Source organism: Tiliqua scincoides, chromosome 3, assembly GCF_035046505.1.
Source record: "Tiliqua scincoides isolate rTilSci1 chromosome 3, rTilSci1.hap2, whole genome shotgun sequence".
NCBI lineage: Eukaryota > Metazoa > Chordata > Lepidosauria > Squamata > Scincidae > Tiliqua > Tiliqua scincoides.
This window is the reverse complement of record NC_089823.1, coordinates 134,792,761-134,818,139: the sequence shown is the minus strand read 5'-3', so window position 1 is coordinate 134,818,139 and position 25,379 is coordinate 134,792,761. Positions and strand designations below refer to the sequence as shown.

At 40.4% G+C, this 25,379-nt stretch overlaps 1 protein-coding gene across 4 annotated transcripts in view; it reads right to left on the bottom strand.

The window, feature by feature from the left end:
• Nucleotides 1-25,379, bottom strand: part of KAT6B (lysine acetyltransferase 6B) — a 119,694-nt gene that overhangs the window by 36,443 nt on the left and 57,872 nt on the right. For 2 of the 4 annotated variants that reach the window (XM_066620299.1, XM_066620300.1), the window contains exons 3-9: nucleotides 21,286-21,394; nucleotides 13,494-13,609; nucleotides 13,231-13,312; nucleotides 11,296-11,428; nucleotides 5,743-6,671; nucleotides 4,355-4,476; nucleotides 2,061-2,176 (exon numbers count right to left, since the gene is read on the bottom strand). In XM_066620299.1, coding sequence (XP_066476396.1) covers nucleotides 2,061-2,176; nucleotides 4,355-4,476; nucleotides 5,743-6,671; nucleotides 11,296-11,428; nucleotides 13,231-13,312; nucleotides 13,494-13,609; nucleotides 21,286-21,394 — 1,607 coding nt within the window. The remainder of the gene's footprint in view (nucleotides 1-2,060; nucleotides 2,177-4,354; nucleotides 4,477-5,742; nucleotides 6,672-11,295; nucleotides 11,429-13,230; nucleotides 13,313-13,493; nucleotides 13,610-21,285; nucleotides 21,395-25,379) is intronic. The other 2 variants (XM_066620301.1, XM_066620302.1) reach the window with 2 other exon arrangements.

The window sequence follows — 25,379 nt, the reverse complement described above, 5'->3', positions numbered from 1 at the left end:
TGTGGGCAAAGGGGCATAATTGTTATCTGCATATCCAGTGAGAACCTAAAATGAAGAGAGTATTTGGGATTCATTATACATAAAAACAGCATTGCTCATGAAGTCATGAGCACTTTTTTTGGTTTAACAAATGCTGAACTTCTCTTCTGCTACACTGAAAGGGGAATTAACCATTAGGGAAGCAGAAATGTCCACTCCTATTTAATCAGAACATCAAATCTATACTATTCTCACAGTACAATCTTATGCATTACTCAAAAGCAAGGCTTACTGAATTCAATGAAACTTACTCCTAGGTAAGTGTGCATAAGATTACAGCCTCAATATCTAGGTTCGACAAAGGACCTTCAAGTATTTCCATCACTCAGTCATGAAGCAGACAAAACTCACCACGGTTCAAACTCATAGATTCACTGTGCGTGTAAATTTAAGCAACCCAATTTTCAAAGTCTTAGTGACATTATGAAATAAGTTTCCTTCCAAAACAATTTAAAAGATGCAAGATGCATAAGTGGGAAAACATTTTATTCTTGCAAAACCAATGTACTGTGTTCTTCCAGCATTTTATTCATTTTTTTAAAAGGTATTAAAGAATACTTCCATGAAATTATGTTCAATATTATGCCTGGTACCATGAAGGTTCAAATTAAAGGAAAACTTGGGTATTTATATACAGCCCTTCTCCTAAAGGGCTTGCCAGTGTTGCTGCTTTCCTGGCAATCACCATTACTAACATACCTTTTTTCATTTTTAACCCACAGAGAAATCTCAGGCCATTCAAATTGCTTTTCCTATTCTCAGTGACTATGCCTTTTCAGACGTTACCAGGCTACAAAGCTGCACCTTAGATATAAGTAAGACTTGCTCCATGTACGTCAAATCTGTTGTTCTCCAAATCGTGTGCCAATAGTCAGGTTTTATTCACTGTGGCCATATACCTTAGAGGGAAAGTGCAAAATGCAGACACGGCCTACAAAAGATCTCTTGCTCCAATGTTCAAGGACTTTGATAGTATGTCTCTTCCCCACAGCTTTCAGCCATCACTCCTAGCAGCAAATTTTGGCAACAATCCTAACCAGGTCTACTCAGAAGTAAGTCCTATTTTGTTCAATGGGGCTTACTCTCAGGACAATGTGGTTAGAATTGCAGCCCCAGGCAGTCAAGTGCCCAATGATTTGGAAGAGAAATGAGATCATGCCAAAACAAGGTAATGGATTCTCTGGGGACTCTCTAGGTACACAGAAATCTAAGCTTATAAAGTTAAAAGAAATATCTATTTTTTTAGACCCCTAACATAGCCACATGAGCTTCCAGGAATGCTGAAGGCATAAATGTAAGAAACTATACCAGTAACTTGTGTCATTGTCTGGACAGACAACTCATAGGCTCACATTAAACAGCAAGGATAGGGACTCTTGCTATTGCTTCTACCTTTTTTGAAGGAGGGGATTTTCAGGAAGACACATATTTCGCCCCCATTAAGCTAAAATTCTGTCTTTCTCCATTGTATTCTATGGACCATTGTCAATTCTGCTGACATCTCAGTTCTCTATTTTCAAGACACTGCAGCTACCACACCATTTTGGTTCATGCATTGCATTTTTTTAGGCAGTTTGTTCAGTGCATATGGTTCATTCTACATTTTTAACATGAACAAATCACCTGCATTACGCAATTCAATATATTTTTTCTGGTGCTGAATTTGAGTTGTGGCTCATAATTTTAAGAATATTTTGGCATGGAAGGAATACACGTTTTGCTGGCAATAATCAGAATCCTATTTTATATCCAGTGTATTTCTGATTTCCTTTTTTATTTTTATAAAATTCCTTTTATTTTTGACATAACCATAAAAATAATGGTCCTCAATTATAATATGCAAGGTAGGGGTAAAAAACTTATATGAAGACATAACTTTATCATTTAAGGCTCCAGATACTAGTTTGAGAGGCTTTGCAAGTTAGTAATTTACAGCTCCAGGCTTAGTAACATTTAATATTTGTCTTGAAACATAATATAATTTTCCTGCCTATATAAAAATATAGGAACCATCCCTTTACCTTGCATATTCCTGTGGGTAAGGCGAGGAGTACCAGGTTTGGATTTCGTACTTCCCAAATTCTATCACAGAAGGGTATCGTCCATTTGTTTCTCCACCATTTTTACATCCAATTTTCTATTAATTGTGGGAATAAAAAAATTGGTATGAGTGTACAAAAGCAGGTTCTTTTTAACCACCACATATCACTGTTAGACTATTTTCTTAGGTGCCACAGGCTATACTAGTCTTAGGTTGCAAAAGGTCTGCTTGCACAAGAAAACTGAAAGAGGTCCACTACTGTCACACCACTGGAAATGCCTGTCCTCTATACACCCCAATCATGATGAAATTCCCCTGTGCTGATGCAGCAGCAACAGCACAGGTTATGTTGTGCTCTGAGGAGGGATTCTGGCTGCTGGAGGTCTCCTTTGTCCCCTTGTCCCCTTGCCCTGGGGTAAGTCCCAGCAGCCGCAAAGTGTCAACCTGGACCTGCACTGGCAATATCACTGGTGCAAGTCTGTGTTCATCTGTTTCAGCAGATCAGGCCCATGAAGAAGGATAGTATAAAGAGTGCTGGCACTACCAATTCCACCCCCTCCCAGGTCCAATCCACCCACCATTGCTGTTGCTACTCTCCCCCAGGTCTGTTATACCCCCTCCCTGACCCTGCACCGGATTCACCTGCTCTGGCAAGTGTCCCTCTGTACGCAGCACCCACGGGAACACTCTGGCCTTCCTGTTGGCACTGCTAGAAGGCGTGCTGTCACAAAGTACTCTACAGCTCTTTCACACTGGCAGAGCACAGACTTGGCCAGTGCATGGTAAGAATCGGATTGGGTCATAAGTGACCTTTCCACTAAAATATTAATAAAAAATAAAAAGGTTGTCTAACTATGAAGTTACTGGTAAGGCTGTTGGGTACTAGAAACTATTTCACCTCTTTCACATGTAGCCAAGTTTGCCCTCAGTTTTCTTTTCCAAGTTCATGAATGCAGTTTAGACCCACAGATTATTAAAAAAACATTAGACTGAACTAAATAAAGAAGTGTAAAAGGAAATGTCATATTGACCAGGCATGATAAGGTCCTAAAAGGATAAGTGAGGAATGTAAGTTAAGACAAAACAAGTATATAACCAAAAATAAAGGCACTGGAATTTTGATGAGGGGAACTAATAAAGCTAAACTAGCAAAGAGAAATGGCTAATAGAAGACAGCGGGAATCCTTAACTAACAAGGAGGGGAAAATCACAAGAGGGCTCAGTTGTCCAACCTTGCCTGCATGCCAGGAACAGGGATGCACAATACAACAGAGAACAAACTTTTCAGAGGCAGAACCACCTGGTTTGTATTTGGGACTCTCTGACCACCACAGAAATAAATCCAGTTAGTATATAAGTTCCCAATCAGAAGAAACAAAAAAAGGAGTTAGCACCAGCTAATGGCTGCATAAAGCCCATTATCTTTTTAGGCACCTTGTTTAAAATATTTTAAGTCTTAAATGACCACAATGTTCACGCTAGCGTCTGGCTATCCCACAAAGATTACCTATAAGAGATTTTTTTTCCTTTACAGGTTCTACTTTTTTATTAAAGAGAAAATACATTAAAATGTCAAGCTTGACAGCTAACACAAATTTTAAAACATGCCTTACAGTGCCTGGACCAATGGTTCTCAGACTTTTTAGAGGCCCTAAAGGCTGCTGCCTGATTTATAAATGCCAAGAGGTAAAGCTACAAAGATGCTGTTCCCCAAGAAGCAGCTTATTTATCCCTTGATGCATACAGCCTAATCTGCCCTGTCAGTTTCACAAACCACCAAAAATTGGGTCATGACCCACTGGTGGGTCCCGGACCCACAGTTTGAGAACTGCTGGTCAGGACCATTCCATATGGATGAGATGATTGACTGAATTCCCCAATCATATCCTTTTCAAGAGGCTGTCATCAGATGTGACACAGAACAAAACATGGGTGTGTGGTGAGATACAACAAACATTTTTGTGGTGGGAGGAACATACATTGTGATTTCAGAGAAGATACCATATAAGCATTATAAGAGGAAGTACAAGTTACTTGTCTTTCTGTTCTGCATCATATCTGAAGCTACCCAAAGTTTATTACCCATTATTTCTGTTCCGCTCCATTGAGGTAAATTGATTTCAGGCTACACAAATGCTATTTGGCTAGCCTATCTGTAATGAATAGAGCACTAAGTGGAAAATGACGCAAGTTTAAAAAAATCAGCAGAATTTTTCCTTTGTTCCAGGGAACTACTAAGAACCACGAAACATATCTTGAACCCATGAATCTTACCTCCATTGCAAGTTCCTGGGCCTGCTTAAACATTTTCAAATCTTCTTCTGTAACAATGTCCTTGCTTCCCACCAGAAACAGATCTGTGTTTTCTTGCTTGATGCTTATTTTGATTTCTGAACCTGTTATTTAAAACCAGCAGAGAGTTTATTCACCAATATGATGCTGACAAACACTTTTACACAATCAGAATGGTACCCTCAGTTACATCTCAAAAACCTGCTTCACACTGAGCTTTCCAGTTGAGATAGCAAGCTTTTATCTATATTATAAGGACAATTAAAATGCTTGCAGAGTTATTTTAAGTAACAGGTTGCAGATGATCCTGGCAGTCTCTCTTTCCTATTCTCCTATCTCTCTACTCCTACTCTACTAAAAGATACTTTGAATATAAAACTATATCAAACAATTGAGGGCCCAATCCTATCCAACTTTCCAGCACTGGTGCAGCCGCAGTGCAGCCTGTAGGTAAGGAAACAAATGTTACCATACCTTAAGGAGGTCTCTGAATGCCTCCCCATCACAGGATGCAGTGCATGCCCCATTGGCATGACTACACTGGCACTGGAACATTGGATAGGATTGGGCCCTGAGAAAGCAGAAGAGATTTCACATATTTCAAGGAGTGGAGAAATCCAGGACATCAGCTCCTTAAGAGACTACCCAGTGGCTTCAGACAATTCTGGTGTTCTACGTTTTGTAACCTTTGCCTTGAGTATTTCAAACTGCAAGCTTGTCTTGGGTGCTTAGTAGAAAGGCATTATGTAAATGCAATAAATAAATAAAAATTCTAGCAAATTTCCAGTGCAACCACTAAATTTTTTTTACTGTCAACTCTGAACTAAACTTAGACAAAATTATTCAAAACAGATTAGAACAGACTAAAGCGAGCAGTACAGAAATTTTTCTTAAAGAAAAGGAAAGATTTATTTTTTAAAAAAATTGGGAAGAGTGAATTCACAGCAGTACAGATCCAGTGTTGTGTAGCAGAATGGAATTGGTCATGGAAAAGCAATGGAGGAGAGGGAATGAAGAGTTGAAATGGTCAACCTGGTAAATGCTGACAGCACTATGGCCAAAGAAAAGGCAAGGGACAGCATGGAGTGGCTACCAATACGGTACTACAAAAAGCATAAGCAACATTATGAAGACATGGGGGGCTAGTGCCACTACATATGCAAAAAACTGACAAACAACAAGGTGGTACAGTATTAGTTGGAAAAAAACACTTTGGAGATTTAGTCAGCATTAGTTACGAGGTCAAAGTTCACCGCTTTTGTATGAGAGTGAAGTAAGAACAAGAGAAATAGCTGAGACCTATGTGACAAAATAAGAATTTGGATTTGGACGGGACGCAGGTTTGGTTGGCGCTTCGACCTGTTGCTTACCATCATCCTGATCAGGTTTAATCCTTCCGTCTGCCAAGTTCCCCTTCCCTGGTGAGGGGGTCCCCATCTGAGGGGTCACTTTATACTTTAATCTGCCTAGAATCCTGCGCTTTTTAAGGAAGGTTGTTTGCTTGAAGTGAGCAATGGCTTTAAAAGCACGTCCTCTAGACATACCCCATCCAGAGGTGGAGGAATGAGAAATAAACCTACTTCTAATCTCTTTTTTTCCATAGAAAGCCGTATTAGACTTGGATGTGGAAGAGAACGCTGCTTTACGGTGCAAACGCTTGGGCGGTGCATAACTTGGGTGCCCCTTTTTTCGAGACTGTCCCTGAGTGGCATAAATATGAGAAAGTCCATCAAAGAGTCCCTTTAGCTGACTGTTATTGGAAAGGCTGCTAAAGGAGGGCGCACTTGACTGACTGGAGGAGCTTTGGGGAGAGTTAGAAGAGATGGAAGTGCTGGATTTTTGTGAACTGGGGCTCTGACCAGAAATGGGGGTTGGGGGTGGAAGTGAAGAAGGTTTTAGCTTTTGTGTGGTACCTGTAGCCAACACATGAGAAGTACATGATTGTTTCTGAGAGGCCATTTTCCTTGGACGATAATGCTTTGAAAAGTCTATTATTTCACCTCGTGATCTGCGACCATCGGGTGATGGTGTAAAAAACTTAGTAAGGCCATCAATAAGCCCTTTGGTTTTCTTGTTAACGTTAAGTGTAGAGGCAGGTATGTAGGTGGAGGTGGTGGTGATTTTGGTGGCGGTGGCACCAGGCCGGGTGGGGTCTGTAACAGCCAATCTGCTGCTTGAATCCTTCACAGATGCAGCATGACCAGATGAAGATGTGGTACAGACTTTAGTCTTTTGACCCCTACCAGGTGACCCCCTTCCTGTGAATGCATTCATGGATCCTTCATCGCTGGTTACAGACCTAAGCAAAGAAAGTTGGAAAGTTTTTTTAAAGCATTAAAAGGAAAACAAGGAGCAATAATAAAAACGGCACTAGTATGCTCTACAAAACTACTAATGCCATTTATCTGAAACATAAAGGAATTTGTAACCATGAAAATATTGAAGCATAATTGAAGCTTTACCAAGAAAAAACAAAAAGGCACAATCTGGTAATACCATTATTAGGATCAACCAACCAATGCCACCCCTTTCCCTCTCACATTCCTATGCACACTTCCATATTTTCCAGAAGCCTTCCCCTGACTGGATGTTAAGCAAAGCAACCCCTGAAAAATGGGACAGGGTGGTCCAAAGGGCCCCAAAGAAGGATCCAAAGTCTGTAGTTTCTAACAGTCTTTAAAATCAAGTACAGGAGGAATTAAGCACATCAATTGATTCACCTCACTAAGTGCTCAGCAGGATGTTTGTTCACACACAGAAGAAATGATGATGACAACTGTTGTCCAACTTTTAAAATATAAAGTCTAGCAGTTACTGTGTCCCATTTCCAGTGACACAGTGACTTTGGGACACGCCACCTACTTTCAATTTAGTCTAGAGGTCATAAAACATTTAACACCCCAAAGAGTTACTGATACACTAGAAAAGGCAAAGGATATAAAGTACTGCATTTCTTGAACAACATTATGGGTGCAATGAGCCACTGCAGATGTAACATTATCTTTCTGCTAAACACAGCTAACAAATCAGGAACTACCCACAGACCTACATCCCCAAAACCCTCTCTTCCCTAAAGCAAATACCCCTCTTATCCCTTAACCATAGTTAAGAGGCTTGACAACACGGACATTAACCACAGTCAGTACCAACCCGCGTTTCTTCACCACATGAAGTCCCACATATGGTTTTGAATTTGCATGGAGCGAACCCTGAGAACAATCTAAAGTACTAACCAGAGAGCTTGGCACCAACCCAATAAACTGAAATTATAAAAGAAAACTCCCTAGAAAATAAAAGGATGGCAGCTAAAGCTTGCAGCATAGAGAAACTCCATAGAGAAAGCTTCCTGTGCTGAAGCTGCAATGCTGGTTCAAAGACAGAACTAAGTGAATGGACCCTCACACCAACCCATTAGGCATCAACAGTTAGTAAACATCTTGCTTCAAGAGGATGGGCAGCAGCACTGGGTTGCTGAAAACGAATCTGTACAAGTGGCACTGCATGAATGATGACAAGGAAGAACACGAGAAAGCCACTCATCTTTCCTGTAAGCCAGGATCTGAAACTATGGTCAAAGAGTGTTTCAGATTAAGGAAAACAATGCATGAGGTGTGCACAAATTTTTGAGGCGCTCTCTTGACTTGCTAAACCACCGTGAACAAGCAGCCAGTGATCAGTACTGGCACAAGACAATACACAACTAAATAGCCTTTAGTCCCACTAATGTTAATGGAACATTTGGCTATAGGCAGTTCCGGCAATACATCCAAGCTGACCCTGCCCATACTTGACCAAGGAGGTGTGCGTGCTTACATGCACAGTTGCCTTCCCTTGTGCTCTATTCAGGTTTTACAGTAGCAAAGGAGAGTTCATCTCCCTTGCAAATGATTTAACAAAAGATACAAATGGGGTTGACAGATCAGTGAAACTACCCTACATATGGGCTTGCATTCCAATAGTGACATTTCTGTCTCTTGTTTGCTGTTATAATGATAACATGCTCCCAGGCTACGCAAATGTCATGCTACAAAAGCTTCAAGACTCTTGACTGTTTCAAGCCAAAAGCTGTAAAAATGACATTGTAATAATGCATGGAAAGATAACACCTCAAATCCAGTATGAAAGGCTCTTGGAGGCTTATTACTTGCAACAAGACTACTTTCATATTAATCCTAAAATACAATTTAAGGTAATAATGGAGTTCCTAAATGATGGCGTTCCATATGACATTGATGAAATACACAAACCTTTTATGAATGCAAGTCTAGCAAGAAGAAGTAGCTAAATACCTTGTAGAAGACTTGAATAAATTAATGATCAAAAGAAAACAAGAACTGCGGAGGGCATGACATGGAAGATACTAAATAGCAACACTGAGTTTTATGGGGAAAGTGCATAGAAGATGCTTAAGGGAGTGGCTGAAGGTTAATGACTGAAGGTGAAGAATCCAAATGGAATATTGCAGAACAGTGTTTTCCAGAAGTTAAGCCATTTCTGCCCAGCTACAGGTGTACACATTTGATCCCTGTTGCATATATGCAACATTGGGCAGAAACAGTTTAAATGAAAACCAAATCTCTATGCTTATTTGGGAATGAAGGAGAACTCTCTCACGCTCTCTCTCGTCCCATCAATTGAATAATTACTTCAATTCAAATATATTCCCTTCCCATCAGTTAATATAAATAGTTTATACCATTCACAATCTAAGTGTCTATCTTTGTTCTATAGTCTCAATAATTTCAATGCCAGAATTTAAGCTTTGTTGCTTAAAAACCTTTTGCTTGGCGCCACAAATGCTAACAACACCTACAAAATAAGGCCTACAAAATTGAGGGTCAGAAAAGGTTTTCCCAAATTTTATAGCGGTTCGATATGAATTTGGGGTGCTGATTCCAAAAATGGCATCCGTTTTGCCCTATCATGACTAGTTTTGGTGACAAACTAGTGACTAGTCATCACTAGTTTTGGTGACAAGCCATGGTGTAGGCTTCCTCATGAGGAAGCTGCTTGAACCATTCACTAAAGGGGCTATGCCGTGTCTCCAAAACTAGACATGATTGGGCAAAACGGATGTCATTTTTGGAATCAGCACCCCAAATATACCCAGGAAATGGTGTAACGTTCAAGGCAGCAAAATGTGTGTTGGCCTGTGTAATGTGTGCATGCTGCCTCTTTTTTCCTTAGCTAAAATTCTCAAAACGTGAGTTTATGCATGCCTATCTATTATTTGATTTCATCACATGCCATGTGCAGAGCTTTCATGTCAACTGACAAAACCATGTAAGAAATTCCTCAGGTTGCTCATCAACCAGCACTCTAGTAATTGCAACCTGTTTACTCTGTTCCCATATTAAAATGTTGCTGGCTGTGGCAACTGTGTTTGGCCCTATGAAAGGGCAAATTTGTTTTTCATGTAATTTGGTTTCAGTGGAGGGAGTTCATGTGTGGGACATTGTTCATCAAATGATGAGGCCAATGACCACCACGAATACAATATCATTGCGGGGTTGAAAGGGTTAAGCTCTGCATTTCCATTAGAAGATGATATAATGCTTCAGAAACAGCCTGTTTGTGCCTGTATCTTCCTCAAATTTTATTTACTTTTCACATTTTTATACCGCCCTTCCTCCAAAGGAGCTCAGGGTGGTGTACACAGCTCCCCTCCTTTTTCCTCACAACAACCCTGTGAGGTAGGTGAGGCTGAGAAAAAGTGACTGGCCCAAGGTCACTCAGGAAGCTTTGTAGCTGAGGGGGGGATTCGAACCTGGATCTTCTAGGTCTAAGTCCACCTCCCAAACCACTACACCACCCAAGCTGGTGGCTGACTTCCTCAAAAGTTGGCACACATCTGCAAGCTTTCCCACATTACATTCTACAGAAATTTTCAATATGGGAATGAGTTATGGGATTACTTCCATGATGAATAAATTTTAATATAGAAGTAGCATTTGAAATGTATTGTCAGTTTGAAAGAGTCTCTTTGGATGCTGAATTCCTTCTAGAATGAATCCAACACTGGGTGGTATGAGTAGGTATATGGCAAAAGTTGGATTCAGTTTTGTTGGTGGAATCAACTGAATGACAGGGAGACAATACTGTTGCTAACCTGATTTGAGCTTCATTAAAACAAAGTTTACAGTGCAGTAGTACTGCTGAGTAGACCTTTATGTGGTGTGGAATATTTTAGCATCAGGAACTTACACACAGAATGGTTACACAGGCCAACACACATTTTGCTTCCTTAAATGTTATACCAATTCCTGGGTATATTTGGGGTGCCAATTCCAAAAATGGCATTCGTTTTGCCCTATCACGTCTAGTTTTAGAGACATGGCATAGCCTCTTTAGTGAATGGTTCAAGCAGCTTCCTCATGAGGATGTCTACACCATGGCTTCCTCATGAGGCAACCCTAACCCTAAACCCTAACCCTAGGTTAGGCAACCTAACACTAAAGAGGCTATACTACATCACCAAAACTAGTCGTGATAGGGCAAAACAGATGCCATTTTTGGAATCGGCACCCCAAATTCATATCAAACCACCATAAAGTTTGGGAAAAACTTTTCTGACCCTCAATTTTGTAGGCCTGTGTTATCGATGCCAGCCAGATGCAGTCATGGAAACATACCTCCCTGTCATACCAGAGATTTTTGAAACAGAGCTGAGTCTACTCCATCAACTGGAAGTGTTTTAAAGCATAGGAACTTCTGCTTCTTTTTCAACCTGCGCTTTTCCGTTTAAGGAAACAGTTTATGGGAAATATGAACGCCTTAAATTTTGAGCAAACAGAAAGATGTGCGATATGGAATCACCCAATAGGGAAAAAAGGAAATGAACTCCCATTTCTCCCCGTACAAAACTGATCATAAGTTCAAGACCATTACAAGGAGAAAAGCAAACTAAACACGAGTATACTTACAACATTCGTTGTTTTAGTTTATTTTTTGGTCGTCCAACAGGTTTTGTATATCGCCGCCTTATCTGTGATGCTTTCTCATGAAGTAACTTTCTTCCTTTTTTCTTTGGTCTGCAGACTTGGCAAATCCACATCCCTGCATTGATTTCAAAAACAAATCTGGTTAATTTTGCTAACTGTTCATATTACCAATGTGTACCAACACCAAACCGGCATGCAAAGTGAGAAACACTGGGCCCATTTGTATAAACATGAGAGAGATACCAAAATAAATTCAATAATATTGTTAAGCCCACAAAGCAACAAAGTTGCAAAATATATTTTGCTAATGCTGGAATGCATGGGCAAGGCAAGCTGGACTATTCATTTGTAAAGTTGTTTTCGTTTCAAAACTATTGATTAATTATCCAGATTAATTAATGCACACACAGAGGTAGACAGCTAAGAGGGGACAGGAAAGGTCCCATCACCTCCCCCTTGCTCATTCTGTCTGGGCTATCTACACACTTTCCTAGAAGAGTAAGCCCCACTACAGTGGAATACAATGGAATTTAATTCTGTGGAGACCTGTACAGAACTGTGCCAGAAAGTCCCTTCCCCTGCCTAGGGAGTGTGTATGTATGAGGAAGAAATCCCTTTCAGCTTTGGCAAGCCTGGTGCACAGGCTGCTTCTCTGACTGAAACAGAATAAGGAAATCCAAGTAGATATTGCTTCCTAACATGCACTTACTTTGCGGAAAATGCCCATTGACATAAAGGTTTCTACATGCTTGGTCTGGGTCTAAGGCTGCGATCCTATGTACACCTAACTGGAAGTAAGATCCACTGAACATAGTGGGACTGACTTCCATGTAAATATGTACAGGATAGTGCTGTAAGGCCTCGATTCTATGCATACTTACCTAGGAGCAAGTCTCAATAAACTCAATGGAACTTACTGATGAGTAAACATGCACAGGGCTGTACTGCAAGATCCCCCCTTGAGATCCCCCCTTTGTTTTTATTCAGCAGACAACAAATTAATGGGTTGATGACTGTCACCTTCCAACTTTGCAAAGGAAGAACACATGAAGAGGGCATTAGATATTCATGCACTTCTTAAAACTGTGCAACAAGAGATCCCAAATTCTATTATTTGTTAAACAATTTAGGGCACAATTTTAACTAGGTCTACTCAGAAGTAAGTCCTATTGTGTTCAAGGGGACTTACTCCCAGGAAAGTGAGGTTAGGATTGCAGCCTTAGACAGAGAATTAGACTTTGATCTGGGAAATTTAGATTAAATGCCCTGCTTTCCTATCAATTCAGTATGGCATTTTATATATTGCCATTAGAGCTTCAACACATTTTTAAAGATGCTGCAACAGAGACAAGGACAGAAAGGCTTCTATAGCACTCCACACTCTAAATGCGAAACAGAAGCAATAAATAATAGATACAAAAAAGGGTGCTACTTCAAGTGTTCAGAATATTCCACAGTAAATACACCAACATGTTCAAGGACTAACAGCTTCTGCATAAATAATTTACTAAATCAAATCATGATGTGACACTGGTTGGCTGGCAACCTTCAGTCTCAAAAGACTATGGTATAAGCCTACAGCCTACCCGGTATTCCCAGGTGGTCTCCCATCCAAGTACTAACCAGGCCTGACCCTGCTTAGCTTCTTTTTATGTCTTTTAGCTTAGTTTATGTCAGAAGGCCAGATGTAAGGGAGGGCACCAGGATGAGGTCTCTTGTTATCTGGTGTGCTCCCTGGGGCATTTGGTGGGCCGCTGGGAGATACAGAAAGCTGGACTAGATGGGCCTATGGCCTGATCCAGTGGGGCTGTTCTTATGTTCTGAGATCAGACAAGATCAGGCATGTGCAGGGTAACATACTGACTGTGCAAGAATGAGACATCAGGCAATATGCAGTTAAAGGATTTCAGATATCACCTTTTGGCATTCGGGAAAGTGGAGGGTCACAGCACTCCATATGGAATCCTCTGTCACAAGAATCACAGAAAAGCATATTATCCTGAAATTGAGAAGGAAAAAAACCAACCAGTAATCTTGCTTAAACACTTCATGATAAAGCAAGCAAACCCTCACCCGTTATTCTTACCCCTCTTCTTTTTAAGAAGTTCCTATTATTTTATAGCTTTAATTTAGTCACATAATCATACTGAACATTATTGTATCGAGGGATGAAAACTTACTGCATTTTTGCCTTGGATCCTACAGGCACTGCACGTCTTGCATTCGATACACTGCCATCTTAAGGCCTTCACATTTGTCGTCAACTCCAGACAAAATTTCAAACATGACGGATGTCCTACAAAAACACAAGATTCATAAATGAGGTTTATTTCAGTGTTCCAAAACCATGAAACTTCTACTACATCTTCTTACAGTAGGACAGAACTAGTACTGGAGATTCTCAGAGTTCAATTCATTTCTGTCTCATGGACAAGGTGAGTGATAGCTTCTTAAATATTTTGTTAGATATAGCAAAAGAATATTTACTGTTTATATTGCATGGCAAAGTTTATAAAATTATTAACAGGCCAATCCTAAGCTGCCCAGAGCACTGGGACTGCCACAGTGCCAGAATGGCTACTACAGTATCCTAAAAACACCAGGGAGCCACCAGCGGCTCCTTAGAAGAAGGGGACATTTGTCCCCTTTCCCCAGGTAAGGAAAGTAGCTCCACAATGGGGTACTCAATTCAGCTGCAGCCCTTGAGCTGGTGTAGAATCAAGAGCCTCCGTGGCGGAGTTGAGCTCTGCTGGTCCCGTCCCCTCCCGCTTGGCTCCCTCCCACCAGCACGCTTCATCTCTTCCCCACCTCCCCCGATGCCCCCACTCACCTCTCCACTGCCCAGTGGTCCGGATGACTGGCAAGCAGTGGAGCACCAGCTTCCCACCAGCACTAGCCCAGTGCCAGCTGGCGCTGGGCTAGGTCTGGTGCTAAGGCACGTTTGCAACAGTGCACACTGGCAGTAAACTGGTGGGCTGAGCTCAGGATTAGGCTCAAAGTATTGCCTGTTTATTTATTTATTACATTTTTATCCCATCCTTTCCCCAAGGAGATCAGAGTGGGGTATATAGTTCCTTCTTTTTGCCCTCACAACTCTGCAAGGTAGTTTAGGATAAGTTAGTGACTGGTCCAAGGTCACCCAGAAAGCTTTACGGCTGAGTAGGGATTTGAACCTTGATCTTCCAGGTCTAAGTCCAATTCCAGACTTAGCTGAGCAGCAAGAACCACTATACCAACCTGGCTCTCAGATTATATCCCTGTTCAGTAATTACAATGGCATGGACACTGTCCACATGATTGGGGGTTGTGAAATAAGCCGACAAGCCCCATCTACATGGCGAAATGTTCCCAAAGCTATACACCCTGCTCTCCTTGGGGAGAACATTTGTTTGAAGTAATGGGCACTCTCCATGGGAGAAGATTCTTCCTATGATTAAGACTCCTGGGGTTCCAGCATTCTTATCTCAAACTAGTGAAACATACAGCACCATCACCTACACTGCCAACCATGAAAGACTCCTGACAAGAGACAGGTTGAATCTCACGAGAAGGAGGACTGTGTTGGCAGGAACCTTGAATACCTGATCCAAAAGGCTTTAAATTAAATACAGAGGGAATAGACACAGAATCAAGTGTGAAGACAGGTACTAGAGACAAGGCAAAAGACAAGGAAAGAAGCAGGCCTGAAAAGGAGGTGGCCAGCAAATCACAAGAAACCGCATCAGGGAAGCTAGTAGGAGTCAGTCCTCATGGTCTACAATCTTATTATAGGTCAGCATCCACAGGGGATCAAAGGGAGGTTAGCTATCCCGAACTTAATCCTTACCAACAGGGAAGAATTGGTTGAAAAAGTGAAAATGACAAAGAAACAAGCAAAAGTAATTACAGGTTGAGACTAATTATTCGTGTGGGTTTAATTCTAAGCACTCAGGTGGATGGCAAAAAACACACTATAGCAAATCAATTTTAAAAAAAGTTTCTTTGCTCCAGTGATTGAAAAATAGCCTTGCTGACCTTTTGACTCTAAGATAAGAGTCATTAAGAAGACAATCCATCAATCAGTCATCCTCCAGGCACTTCACTCAGTCCCTCCCTTCATCAATGCAAAGCTATCTCCTTTCTTTCATGTGCTCAGGGGGAAGGGAGGGGTCCGTTGGAGAGAGGATTGATGGATTGTCAGCCAGTTGCCCCCTCTCTCTCTCATTAAGGAGGCTATTGTTAAAGGGCTGTTCAGTTTTTTAAACTGATTTTAAACTGAAAGGGGTGCATTTTTCCCCTTCTCCAGGGATCAGCACATTCCTTCTCATTTGCAGGGGCCATTTGTGTTGAGTCAAATCCGTGTATAAATAGGCTGGACCTGTACATCATCTTGGAATTCTGTTACAAGGGAAAGGACAGCTAGGGCTGTACCATGGATTTCAGGAAAGCTGAGCTGAGCCTCTGAGCTCATCAAGAGGAAAATTTAATAGCATCCCATAGCTGGAACTTCTACAAGAGAAAACAGACCAAGGGGGATGGGATATTATGAAAGGTGAGATATTGAAGACACAAATATAAACTTGAGAAGAAAAAAGGGAAACATTTAAAGAAACTGGACTGCCTTCACAAAAAGCTTCTTTAAAAACCGAGAAGCAAGAAGAACATGTACAAAAGTGGACAGAGGAATAGCTAAATGAATAATTTAGGCATTAAGGTTAATGCAGGAAGGTTAACGTACAGAATGAGCCAAGGCTCATGAGGGATGACAAAGATAACAAAAAGGAGTTGGGGGGTTCAAAAAAAGGAGTTTGCAACAAAAAGGTGTTTGCAACAAGAGGAAGGTCAAGAAAACAGCAAGCCTGATTGTGGAAAAGACGATGAAGTGGTGACAGAGAGAGGAGGCAGAACTGCTCAATGCTTAATTTGCATCTGTCTTCTCCCACAAACTAAAGGTGGCCCAACCTGACAACAGTTCCTTAAAAGGGAAGGGTCACAGCTCAAGATAGGTAAAACAACGAACGGTAAGTCTCAGGATCAGAGAAACTACATCTTAGGATACGGAAGGAGAATGCAGATGCAATCTTGGAGTGCTATCTGTGATATTTGAGAACTCCTGGAGAACAAGCAATGCACCACAGGAGAAGAGCAAATGTAATCCCTGTCTTTAGAAAAAAAGAATTGGGGGGGGGAAGGATCTGGGAAACTACAGACTGTTCAGCTTGCACCCCCACATTCTGGAACAGACTTATCAAGCAAAATGTCTGTGAGCACTTAGAAAATAAAGAGGTGGTTTTAGGAACCAGCAGGGGTTTGTCAAGAACAACTCCTGCCAGACTAGTCTCATCTTTTTTTTTTGACAGTGACTAGTCTAGTAACTTGTGCAAATGCCACGGACATACCGTACATGGATTTCAGCTAAAGTCTTCCATAATAACCTTGCAGATAAAATCTGGTTTAGAGGCTATTTCTGTTAAATAGGCTCAAAGCTGGCTGAACAACCATTCCCAACAACTGCCAATAAATGGGTACTCATTCAACTGGAGGGATCACGCTGGATGCCTCAGGTCTTGGATCCTGTGCAGTTCAACATTTTTATAACTGACCTGATGAGTGAGTAGTGGGGATGGTTATGAAATTTATAGAAGACACAAAGCTGGGGGTGGGAGAGAGAGCTAACACCCTGGAAGACAGAATTAGGATTCAAATTGACCGGCTTCATCACTGGGCCCACAATGCCAACATGATGAAGTTCAACGAAGATAAATATAATGTCCTACATGTAGGTACAAGAAAAATCCCTATTTGTCCAAAGAAAATTTCACTTCATCATTTATAACCCTGTTCAAGCCATGATTCTATCTTAGACAATTGTTGCTTTTCTTAGTGATGAACAGTTTGAACAACGTCCAATACAAACTAGATAGCATATACTTATTTGGACTCAGCAACATCTGTTCAGATACCATTTCTTTTCTCTCTTTTTTAAAATTTGTATTTATTTATTATAGATACGGGGCAGGGAAATGGGATAAACTTAGGAATAGGGTTACAAACATTACACAACAGGTTATTGACCATTGAGTCACAAAATGCATTTTAAAACAAGATTTATACAACAGGTTGAAACTAAACACAAACTTATCCATATAAATCGTCACCACATATATCATTAAAGAACTTAACTTGATCTACTTAATTGATAACATTTATCCAATACTATCTATTCAATCATAAAACAGCTTCCAATATCTTCTTATTTTATCTAAATCTTTATCTTTCATTCTTTCTGTTAATACATCCATTTCTGCTATTTCATAAATCTTATTTATTAACTTTTCTATGTTAGAAATATCCATACATTTCCACAAAAGTGCATACAATATTCTTGCCACTGTAATCATCTGTGCAATAAGATATTTCTTTTGTAAACCTTTAATTTCTGATACTATATTTAGGAAGTCCCCTGTCAACAGGGCAGTGCGCCTTGTCAATTGTTTAAAAAAAAAAAAAAAAGGACGGTGTCCCTTGACAATTTTAACACGTTGTCAGTATGGCATGAAATGAAAAAGACTGGAAATTGCTGAGCTAGAAGATAGATATTGCATTGTTTTTGAACGTTTGTTTCAGGTAAATAAGAGTCACCACATTAGACATATTGGAGAGACAGCAACAGCTGAAATTTGTAACTGATCTCACTGACTACTAGTTTTCATTTATTATAAATGGGGGCACTGCTGCTATTGCTCCTTTGTTCGAGCAGCCTTGGGTGCAAACTGAAATCTGTCTTGCATGTAGTGGAGGTTAATTTAATTAAGCTTGAATTAAACCTCATATAATAGACTCCTATTCAATAATGTTATACATTGCAGAATTTGGAATTTTCTAACATGTACAACTTTGTCTCCCCCCATGGCAGTTTGCTTAACATTCACTCCGATTCCTAGACATTCACTTAAGAGTCCTAGAAAATATGAAAACTAGCTCATTACATCATTTTATTTGAAGTTACTGTAACAGAAGTATTTTTAGACTTTGGATTTGATCTAATGGGCCAACACGGCTATCTATGATTTTTGCATTTAAGGAGTGATACCCCTCAAGATTCACCTTTAATGATGACTCCTATTTTTATGACAACAAGCTCATGGGCAATTGAACACAAACAATTTTTAAAGAAAGGATCAACAATGAACACAAGTTTCTTCCCATAATCAATTTTTAAAGAAAAGATCTACACTGAGCACAAGCTTATTCCTAGACAAGTGCTGCTGCCGCTGTTAAACACCACATAAGCAAGAAGAGGCAATGTGTTGACCTCTATCACTGAGCAATGCTAGCAACAACCATATGCCACCAAGCCAATACTTCATTTAGGAAATCAAAGCAGTACTATGCTCCAAAAAGGAATTATGCATAATGTGGAAACAAGTAGTGTGGACAACCCTTGTTTTAAAGCACACTTTTATACATAAAAAATGGGCTCTGCACAATAAAGAGATTATTCCCCAAAATACAGTCATGTCCAGATACAGTCGACCCCTAAAGAGCATAAAGATATTTTTCCCCAGTTTAAGTCACCTGCACTTAAAGGTTTAGTCATCTGGCAATTTGAATGACAATCTCAACATTTGATAATGTAGATCAAAATACATCTAAGTAACTAATTAAGCATAATTTAGTTTTAATGAAGCAGAGAGAATGCATAAGTGTTAATTCAAATGGAAGCTGAACCATGAGAGACATGGTTTCCAATTCTGATGTTTCTCAGAACCAACAGGAAATTGTTAAGGGGGGGGGGGAGCTGATAGCCATGATGTACCGATTAATGAAACACCATATTTGCAAACAGCTAGATTGTAACAACCAATCTTGGAAGGAATTTCATTTGTATTTAATAGATATCATCAGATCATATTTTTATAAACAAGTCATGAAGCCAGTAGAGTCGACCAGCGATATACGAGAACCGAAAAGTGTATCATTGGGTGATTGGACCTCTGCAAATCTGGTTCTCGTTCATAAAATAGCTACATTAGTACCTACACCAGGTTGCAATCACAAGGGTGAATAAAATATAGATTGTAAAAAGGACTGGGGACCACAAGAGCTCCAATACTAAAATAAAGAACATCTTCAGGGGAGTGGCTGTAAACCTAAACACATTTATCAGGGAATATATTTCACTGAACTGAATAGGGCTTACTTTTGAAGAAACATGTCTAGGAATGAGCTGAAAGGCTCATTTAAGGCATAAGATGGATATCATGTCAAGATGACACTAGCCAAATAAATAAACTAAACTAAAATCTTGCCTTGCTCTTTCCAATATTTTCACTCTTAGACCTAAGGCAAACAAAAAATTTGAATAAATTTACGTAAATGAATATGTTAGAGATGGAATTTATATGAATGAAAGAAGGTCTTGCAGTAGCACAAGGGCTACAAAAGGCCTTGCACAAAGCAAGACCAGCCTTTCCTTCGCTTCCACTGCTGCATCACAGATGTGAAACAGCGAGTAGTGGAGGAAGCCCTTGTCTCACAGCTCATGCAAGAGCTGTATCCTCATGCTGAGAGCAGTTGCATCAGGCCAGTTGCATCAGTGTATGGCTGGTCTGCAGAACTCCTTGCTGCAGGATGTGGTGACAGCATCTGGCCTGGATGCCTTTAAAAGGGGATTGGACAAGAAAGTTACAATTAAATTCCTTCTGGCAGGTGACGTCAAGCATACAACCCTCTCAGTCACACAGTTCTTAAATTTGAGTAATTTGAATCGAGTCAAGCTTTCCGTACCAAGCAACCAAGGAGTAGATTACATCTTGGCAATATCTGTAGAGTAACTGATTGTTTTCTGTCTTTTAAATAATTCATGGGTATATGTATAATGTAATGTATGTTTGTATCTGTGTGTACACGAAGGTGTGCACATATATATATATATTTGTGTACTGCTTAGGTTATTATTCTCTCTACGGTTTCTGTACAGAGTCTTTGCCCATCAAATGTTTATGCCTAATAAAGGTTTTGTGGACTGCTGACATAATCAGTGGTGCAGAGATTTACAGGCCTGATAGTAAACTGGGATGGATCTCCTTTGAACCATGGGTCAAGTGGAGGAACTAAACCAATGGACGGGTGCAAATAAAACAGATGGGATGCCAGTGTTTTTCTCCAGGACTATTGTTCCATTAGAGACAGATAGCAGCCATGCCAGAACTGTCAATGTGCACCATGGGTTAAGCATTTTCAGTGGATCTACAGATTACAGGGGTTCTAATGGCACAGCTGCACCAGCTTATTAAGACAAACCAAGTCCATGATAAACACAACCAGGGACTTTTCTATTAGAGTGAAGAAGTCCCATTCAAGACACAGCATTTTAAAAATTATTATTTTTCAGAATAGTTATACTGCTTTTCAGCAAGAAAAGTTTCTCCATGGCAAAGAAAGACCAAAAGGGGCTCACAATCTAAAATGAAACACACAAGGGAGATATCAGCAACAACCACTGGGACAGACACTATGCTAGGAGTGCTGAACTAGAGAACCTATGACCACAGCTTTCAGTTCTATGTCAGTCAGGTTCCCTGAAAACAAAATTTTGAAGACCTTACAAGGGGGGTGGTAATAATAATAATAATAATAATAATAATAATAATAATAATAATAATAATAATAATACAGAACAGGTGCAGAACAGGAGCCACATTCCAGTAAGACGTTTTTGGTTAGCGAGCATATTTGCTGGGCCCAACCACACATATCCCACTGCTGCCAAAAGGTCAGCTTGAGATCTGTGAAAGACAATTGGTATTTCAAGATCACAGCAAGAACAATGAGTATGTGAGTCTAAATTCTTAGTATCATAGGATTAAACGTCTAAACTCAGTAATTACAGAACAGTTATAGCATTTCCTCATACAGAATAATTTGGAGGGGGGAAAATCTTTTCACAAAACTCCTGTTTGAACATATTAGAGGAAAAACACAACTTACCAGAACTGCCACAGTCAGCACAAGAGAGGAGTTCTTCTGGCTTTTTCTCACGATTTGATTCTTTTGTCCCCAGACAGAAGCTACATATTGGAATGGGATCAGCTCGTGGCTAGGGAAAGAAATTAAGTCAGATCAAGTATTAGATCTCTCCTGCACTCTTCCATATAGCACTGCATTATCTGCTTTCATAACCTCAAAGTAAAAAAAGGATTATTCTATTTCTTTACTTATTCTGTATAACGTGTTTATTGGAATACCATGTTTCAGGCTAAAGCCTATTAAATTGGTTTAAATACAATTTTTTTAAAAATCACATTATAATCTGTGTTATGACTGCTAATGGATCTTAAAGCTGCAATAGGCTCAAGTTAAATAAGCCCCAGGAAAATAGTTGCCAGGAAGATGGTGCGTCTGCTTTGAGTCAATGAAAAGCGGGTTATAAATTTTCTAAATAAATATAAACTTGATCTGTAACACATGCTACTATTAGGAATTAATTTTCCCAATGCATAATATTTTACATAGACCTTCACAATTTGTTAGTATTAGACAGAGTTTTGTTCTTTCTGTTTCTGGATTAACACTGAACACACAATATTGTAAAATACAAAAAAAGGTAAATTTCATTCCTCATCAAGAAATACACACTTTTGAGTAGTGAAAAATAGTTCTGAGGGCTAAAGTTAAGAAACCGTCTCATGAATAAGGCAGGGCTGTTTATCACACTGCTTTTTATAGACTTGGGTGCGCCCCTGCAATTTACACCAATGGATTAGATGCAAGAAAAGCAGAAAAAAAACCACTGGCTTGCAGTGTCTTAAGGATTAACAAAATTATTGCAGCATAAGTTTGTAGAAATTAGAGTCAACTTCATCAGATGCATGTTTCTCTCTTGGTTGCTAGGTGTACATATATGCATAGGAAAAAATGGTAAACAGCAGACAAAAAAGTCATGAAACGAGGTACTGTTTGTGACAATTCTAGGTAAAGGGGTGTATGCATGTGAGAGAGAAAGAGAGAGCGAGCAGTGGCAATTCACAACAGCGGTAATTGGAAAAAGCACAACAGCCTTAGCTTTGGCAAGTTAGTTAATGCTTGTATGTACTGGAAGCTGCAAACATTATCTGCATTCAAGCATAAAATGAATAGAATCAAATTTCCTAATAATTCAAATTAGGCAGTTTCACACCAGAGTCTCCCTTTGAATTTACTTTGTTAATGATGACGACAATGACTTTAAGGTCAGCAGCACAGTTTTCTGAGAGAGTGAAATGCTCTGCCAAGAGTTTTGGAATGTCGCCATTTTTTAATGTCAGATTTCCGTCCACTCATTTCTTTGTGTAGAGACATGTTCACTGTATGTAAACTGCAGAACATTATTGGGAAGTGATAGCATATATCACCTAGCGCAGTGGTTCTCAAATTCTCTGGGAGTCTGAGAACCCAGAGTAAATACTTGCAGGGACTGGGGTGGGGGGATGTCCCAATAGCACTGTAGTGATTGCAGTGCCACAGGCAGTCGGGTGCATTTATACATACTTTGGGGGACTGTGCACCCCCCCCAGAGGGTCTTGGGCTTGCAGCCCCCTCCATGAGTCTGCTGCAGTGGGCTCCGGTCTGAAGTTGGAGCCCAATTCTGGTTTGTGTTTGGAGCTCCAGAGCACGGCGTTTTCAAAACCAGAAGTGGGCTCCGACTGCAGATCAGAGCCCACTGCAACAGAAGGGAGGCTCACAGAGGTATGTGTAAATGTGCCTGGGTGCCTGCAGCATCACAATCACTGTGGCACCATCAGGACCCCCATTTATGGGTCACTCCCCTTAAGGGGAAAGTGACCCATTTTGGTTCCAATGGTGGGTTGCAACCCACCACTTTGAGAACCAGTGACCTGGCATATATCAACGGTTGGGAGAGTTAAATGAGCCCCATATGGTGTGGTTGATATTATTAGGTCCTGTAATAATGTAACCTGGGCATGAGGACAGAGTTAGGTTTGTTGCAGGGTCTGGTCCTTCTGTTTGCGTCTGTCATGTGACTTATTGCTAATGATTTTCAAATTCTCAACCTGTGCATGGTGAGGCCTACCACCCAAGGCCTGCAAGAGAGATGTGTCACAACAGAATGGGTCATTGATTATGTGTTGAAGTAGTTTTAGCTGGGAACTACAGGTGACAACAAGTGGTGTTCTGTCACTTTCTTTCCTAGGTCTGTCCTGTAGCGGGTTATTCCTAGGAATCAGTTTGGCCGTGTCAATCACTTTCATTGTACTGGGTGGGTATTGCAGTTTTAGGATGCATGATGTAAATCCTTAAGATGCAAGCCCCTGCCCAGAAAAATGCAAGCTCCTCAGTACAAAAAAAATGCAGTTTCATGACAGAACTCAGCTACAAACACTTGTACATTCTGGCAAAAAAAAGATCTGTGTAGCAGTCAGTGGCTTTCCACTACAAGTGATGCTTGCATGTCCATTGTATGGTTGCACAATATTGTCTAGAAAGCGGCTTCAGGAATGCCTCATCTTTCTTGAACTCTTTGTTGCCCTAAAATCAGTGGTTCCCAAACTTTTGAGCACTGCAACCCACCTCAAGCTTTGTGGTGGGCTGTGACAAAGCCTTACCTGGAGTCCCAGAAGGCTGCTTCCAACACGCTCCAGCCCACTGCAGGCTTCCATTGGTATCTGTGGGCCTCAGAATGTCTCCTGGACATGACAAGATGTTGCAAAAGCAAACCAGAAGTAAACTGAAAGTAGCATCTTGTAGCATCTGAAAGGCATTCTGATGCCCACAGAGGCCAATGGAAGATCACAGCTGGTCAGCGCAACCCAGTGGCCTCTGGGCACTCCAGGTAAGTTTTTTTGCACAGATTTGAGAACTGCATCTTGACCCAGTGCACAACAATGAGTCACAACCCAGTTTGGGAAATGCTGCCTTAAATCTTACATTTATTAAATAACAGTTTTCCTAGATGAAAGAATTTGAAATACACCTTCCTCTGAGCTCAGTTCCCCCCGCCCTTATTTTGGAGGATAGAAACTGAATGACATCTTAAGAAGGCCTCACTCAAATGCACCCCTCCTTGATCCCTGAAGTAATTGTGAGGAGAAGCTCTCTATTAGAGCTGTCACGGAGATGATGTATTTCGTTTCCCTATTTTGTATAAGAATGGGAAAGGGGGAAGAAGAGTTGATGTAAAGTGTCCAGATGATGATAAAGATTGTAAATTATTTGAAGGATTAGAGGCTTTTCTGGAGAGTAAAGATAAAAGGTTCAGATGTGGAATTGTTAATAGGTGTTGGTAGGAGGAGAGAAGAGTAAAGTTAGGGAGCTGTTGTAGAGAGGGAAGTCATTCAGTTTTAGCTAGCCTTGCAGCTAGGAGCTATGCTGTGGATGAGAAGACCCAGTGGATGGAGAGTACAATGCAGTAAGAAGGCAACTTTAGATACTTAGATGTTATTTGTTGTTTTCTCGGTTGCCTTGGCTTATTATGTTTTATTGATTGAAAATAAATGGCCTTATGTAAAGGTAGACTGATAGTTTTAAAACGATCTTGCATGTTAGTCTGACTAATAAAAACTTCCTTAAATTTACAAGTCTGCATTAGTGAACTGTGTGGACATGGGGGCTGAATTGCCTCAATGAGCCTGATATTGGTTTGTAAATAAAGTGACATCCTTATCAGGATAGCAAACGGACCAAGGTTTTGCACTGAATGGTCAAAGTAGAAGCCAACAGAGCTGACAAAAGATCTTTAGGCTTGGAGGCAAGTTCAAACATCGTGACAAGAGCAATCTTCCCTTCTAATAACCAGATCTTTGTAGGTTAAATTAAGGGGGGGAAGGAGAATATTTAAGAGAATCCTTCCCCCCTCCATTCTTGGCAGACTCTTGCATACAGAACGTAGATGTTCAAGAATGACCTACTTGCTCAAAGGCTATTTAAACTGTCCAGGTACTTCCACCCAAAATCTGCTCCACGAAAAATCAGATCACCCAAAAATGTGACCATAGGCCACATTAAAAATAAAGTGACTTGCTCTCTGTAATGGAAATGCGCAAGATCCCTCAATGAGATAGGGTGTGGTGTCAACAATAGCCCCT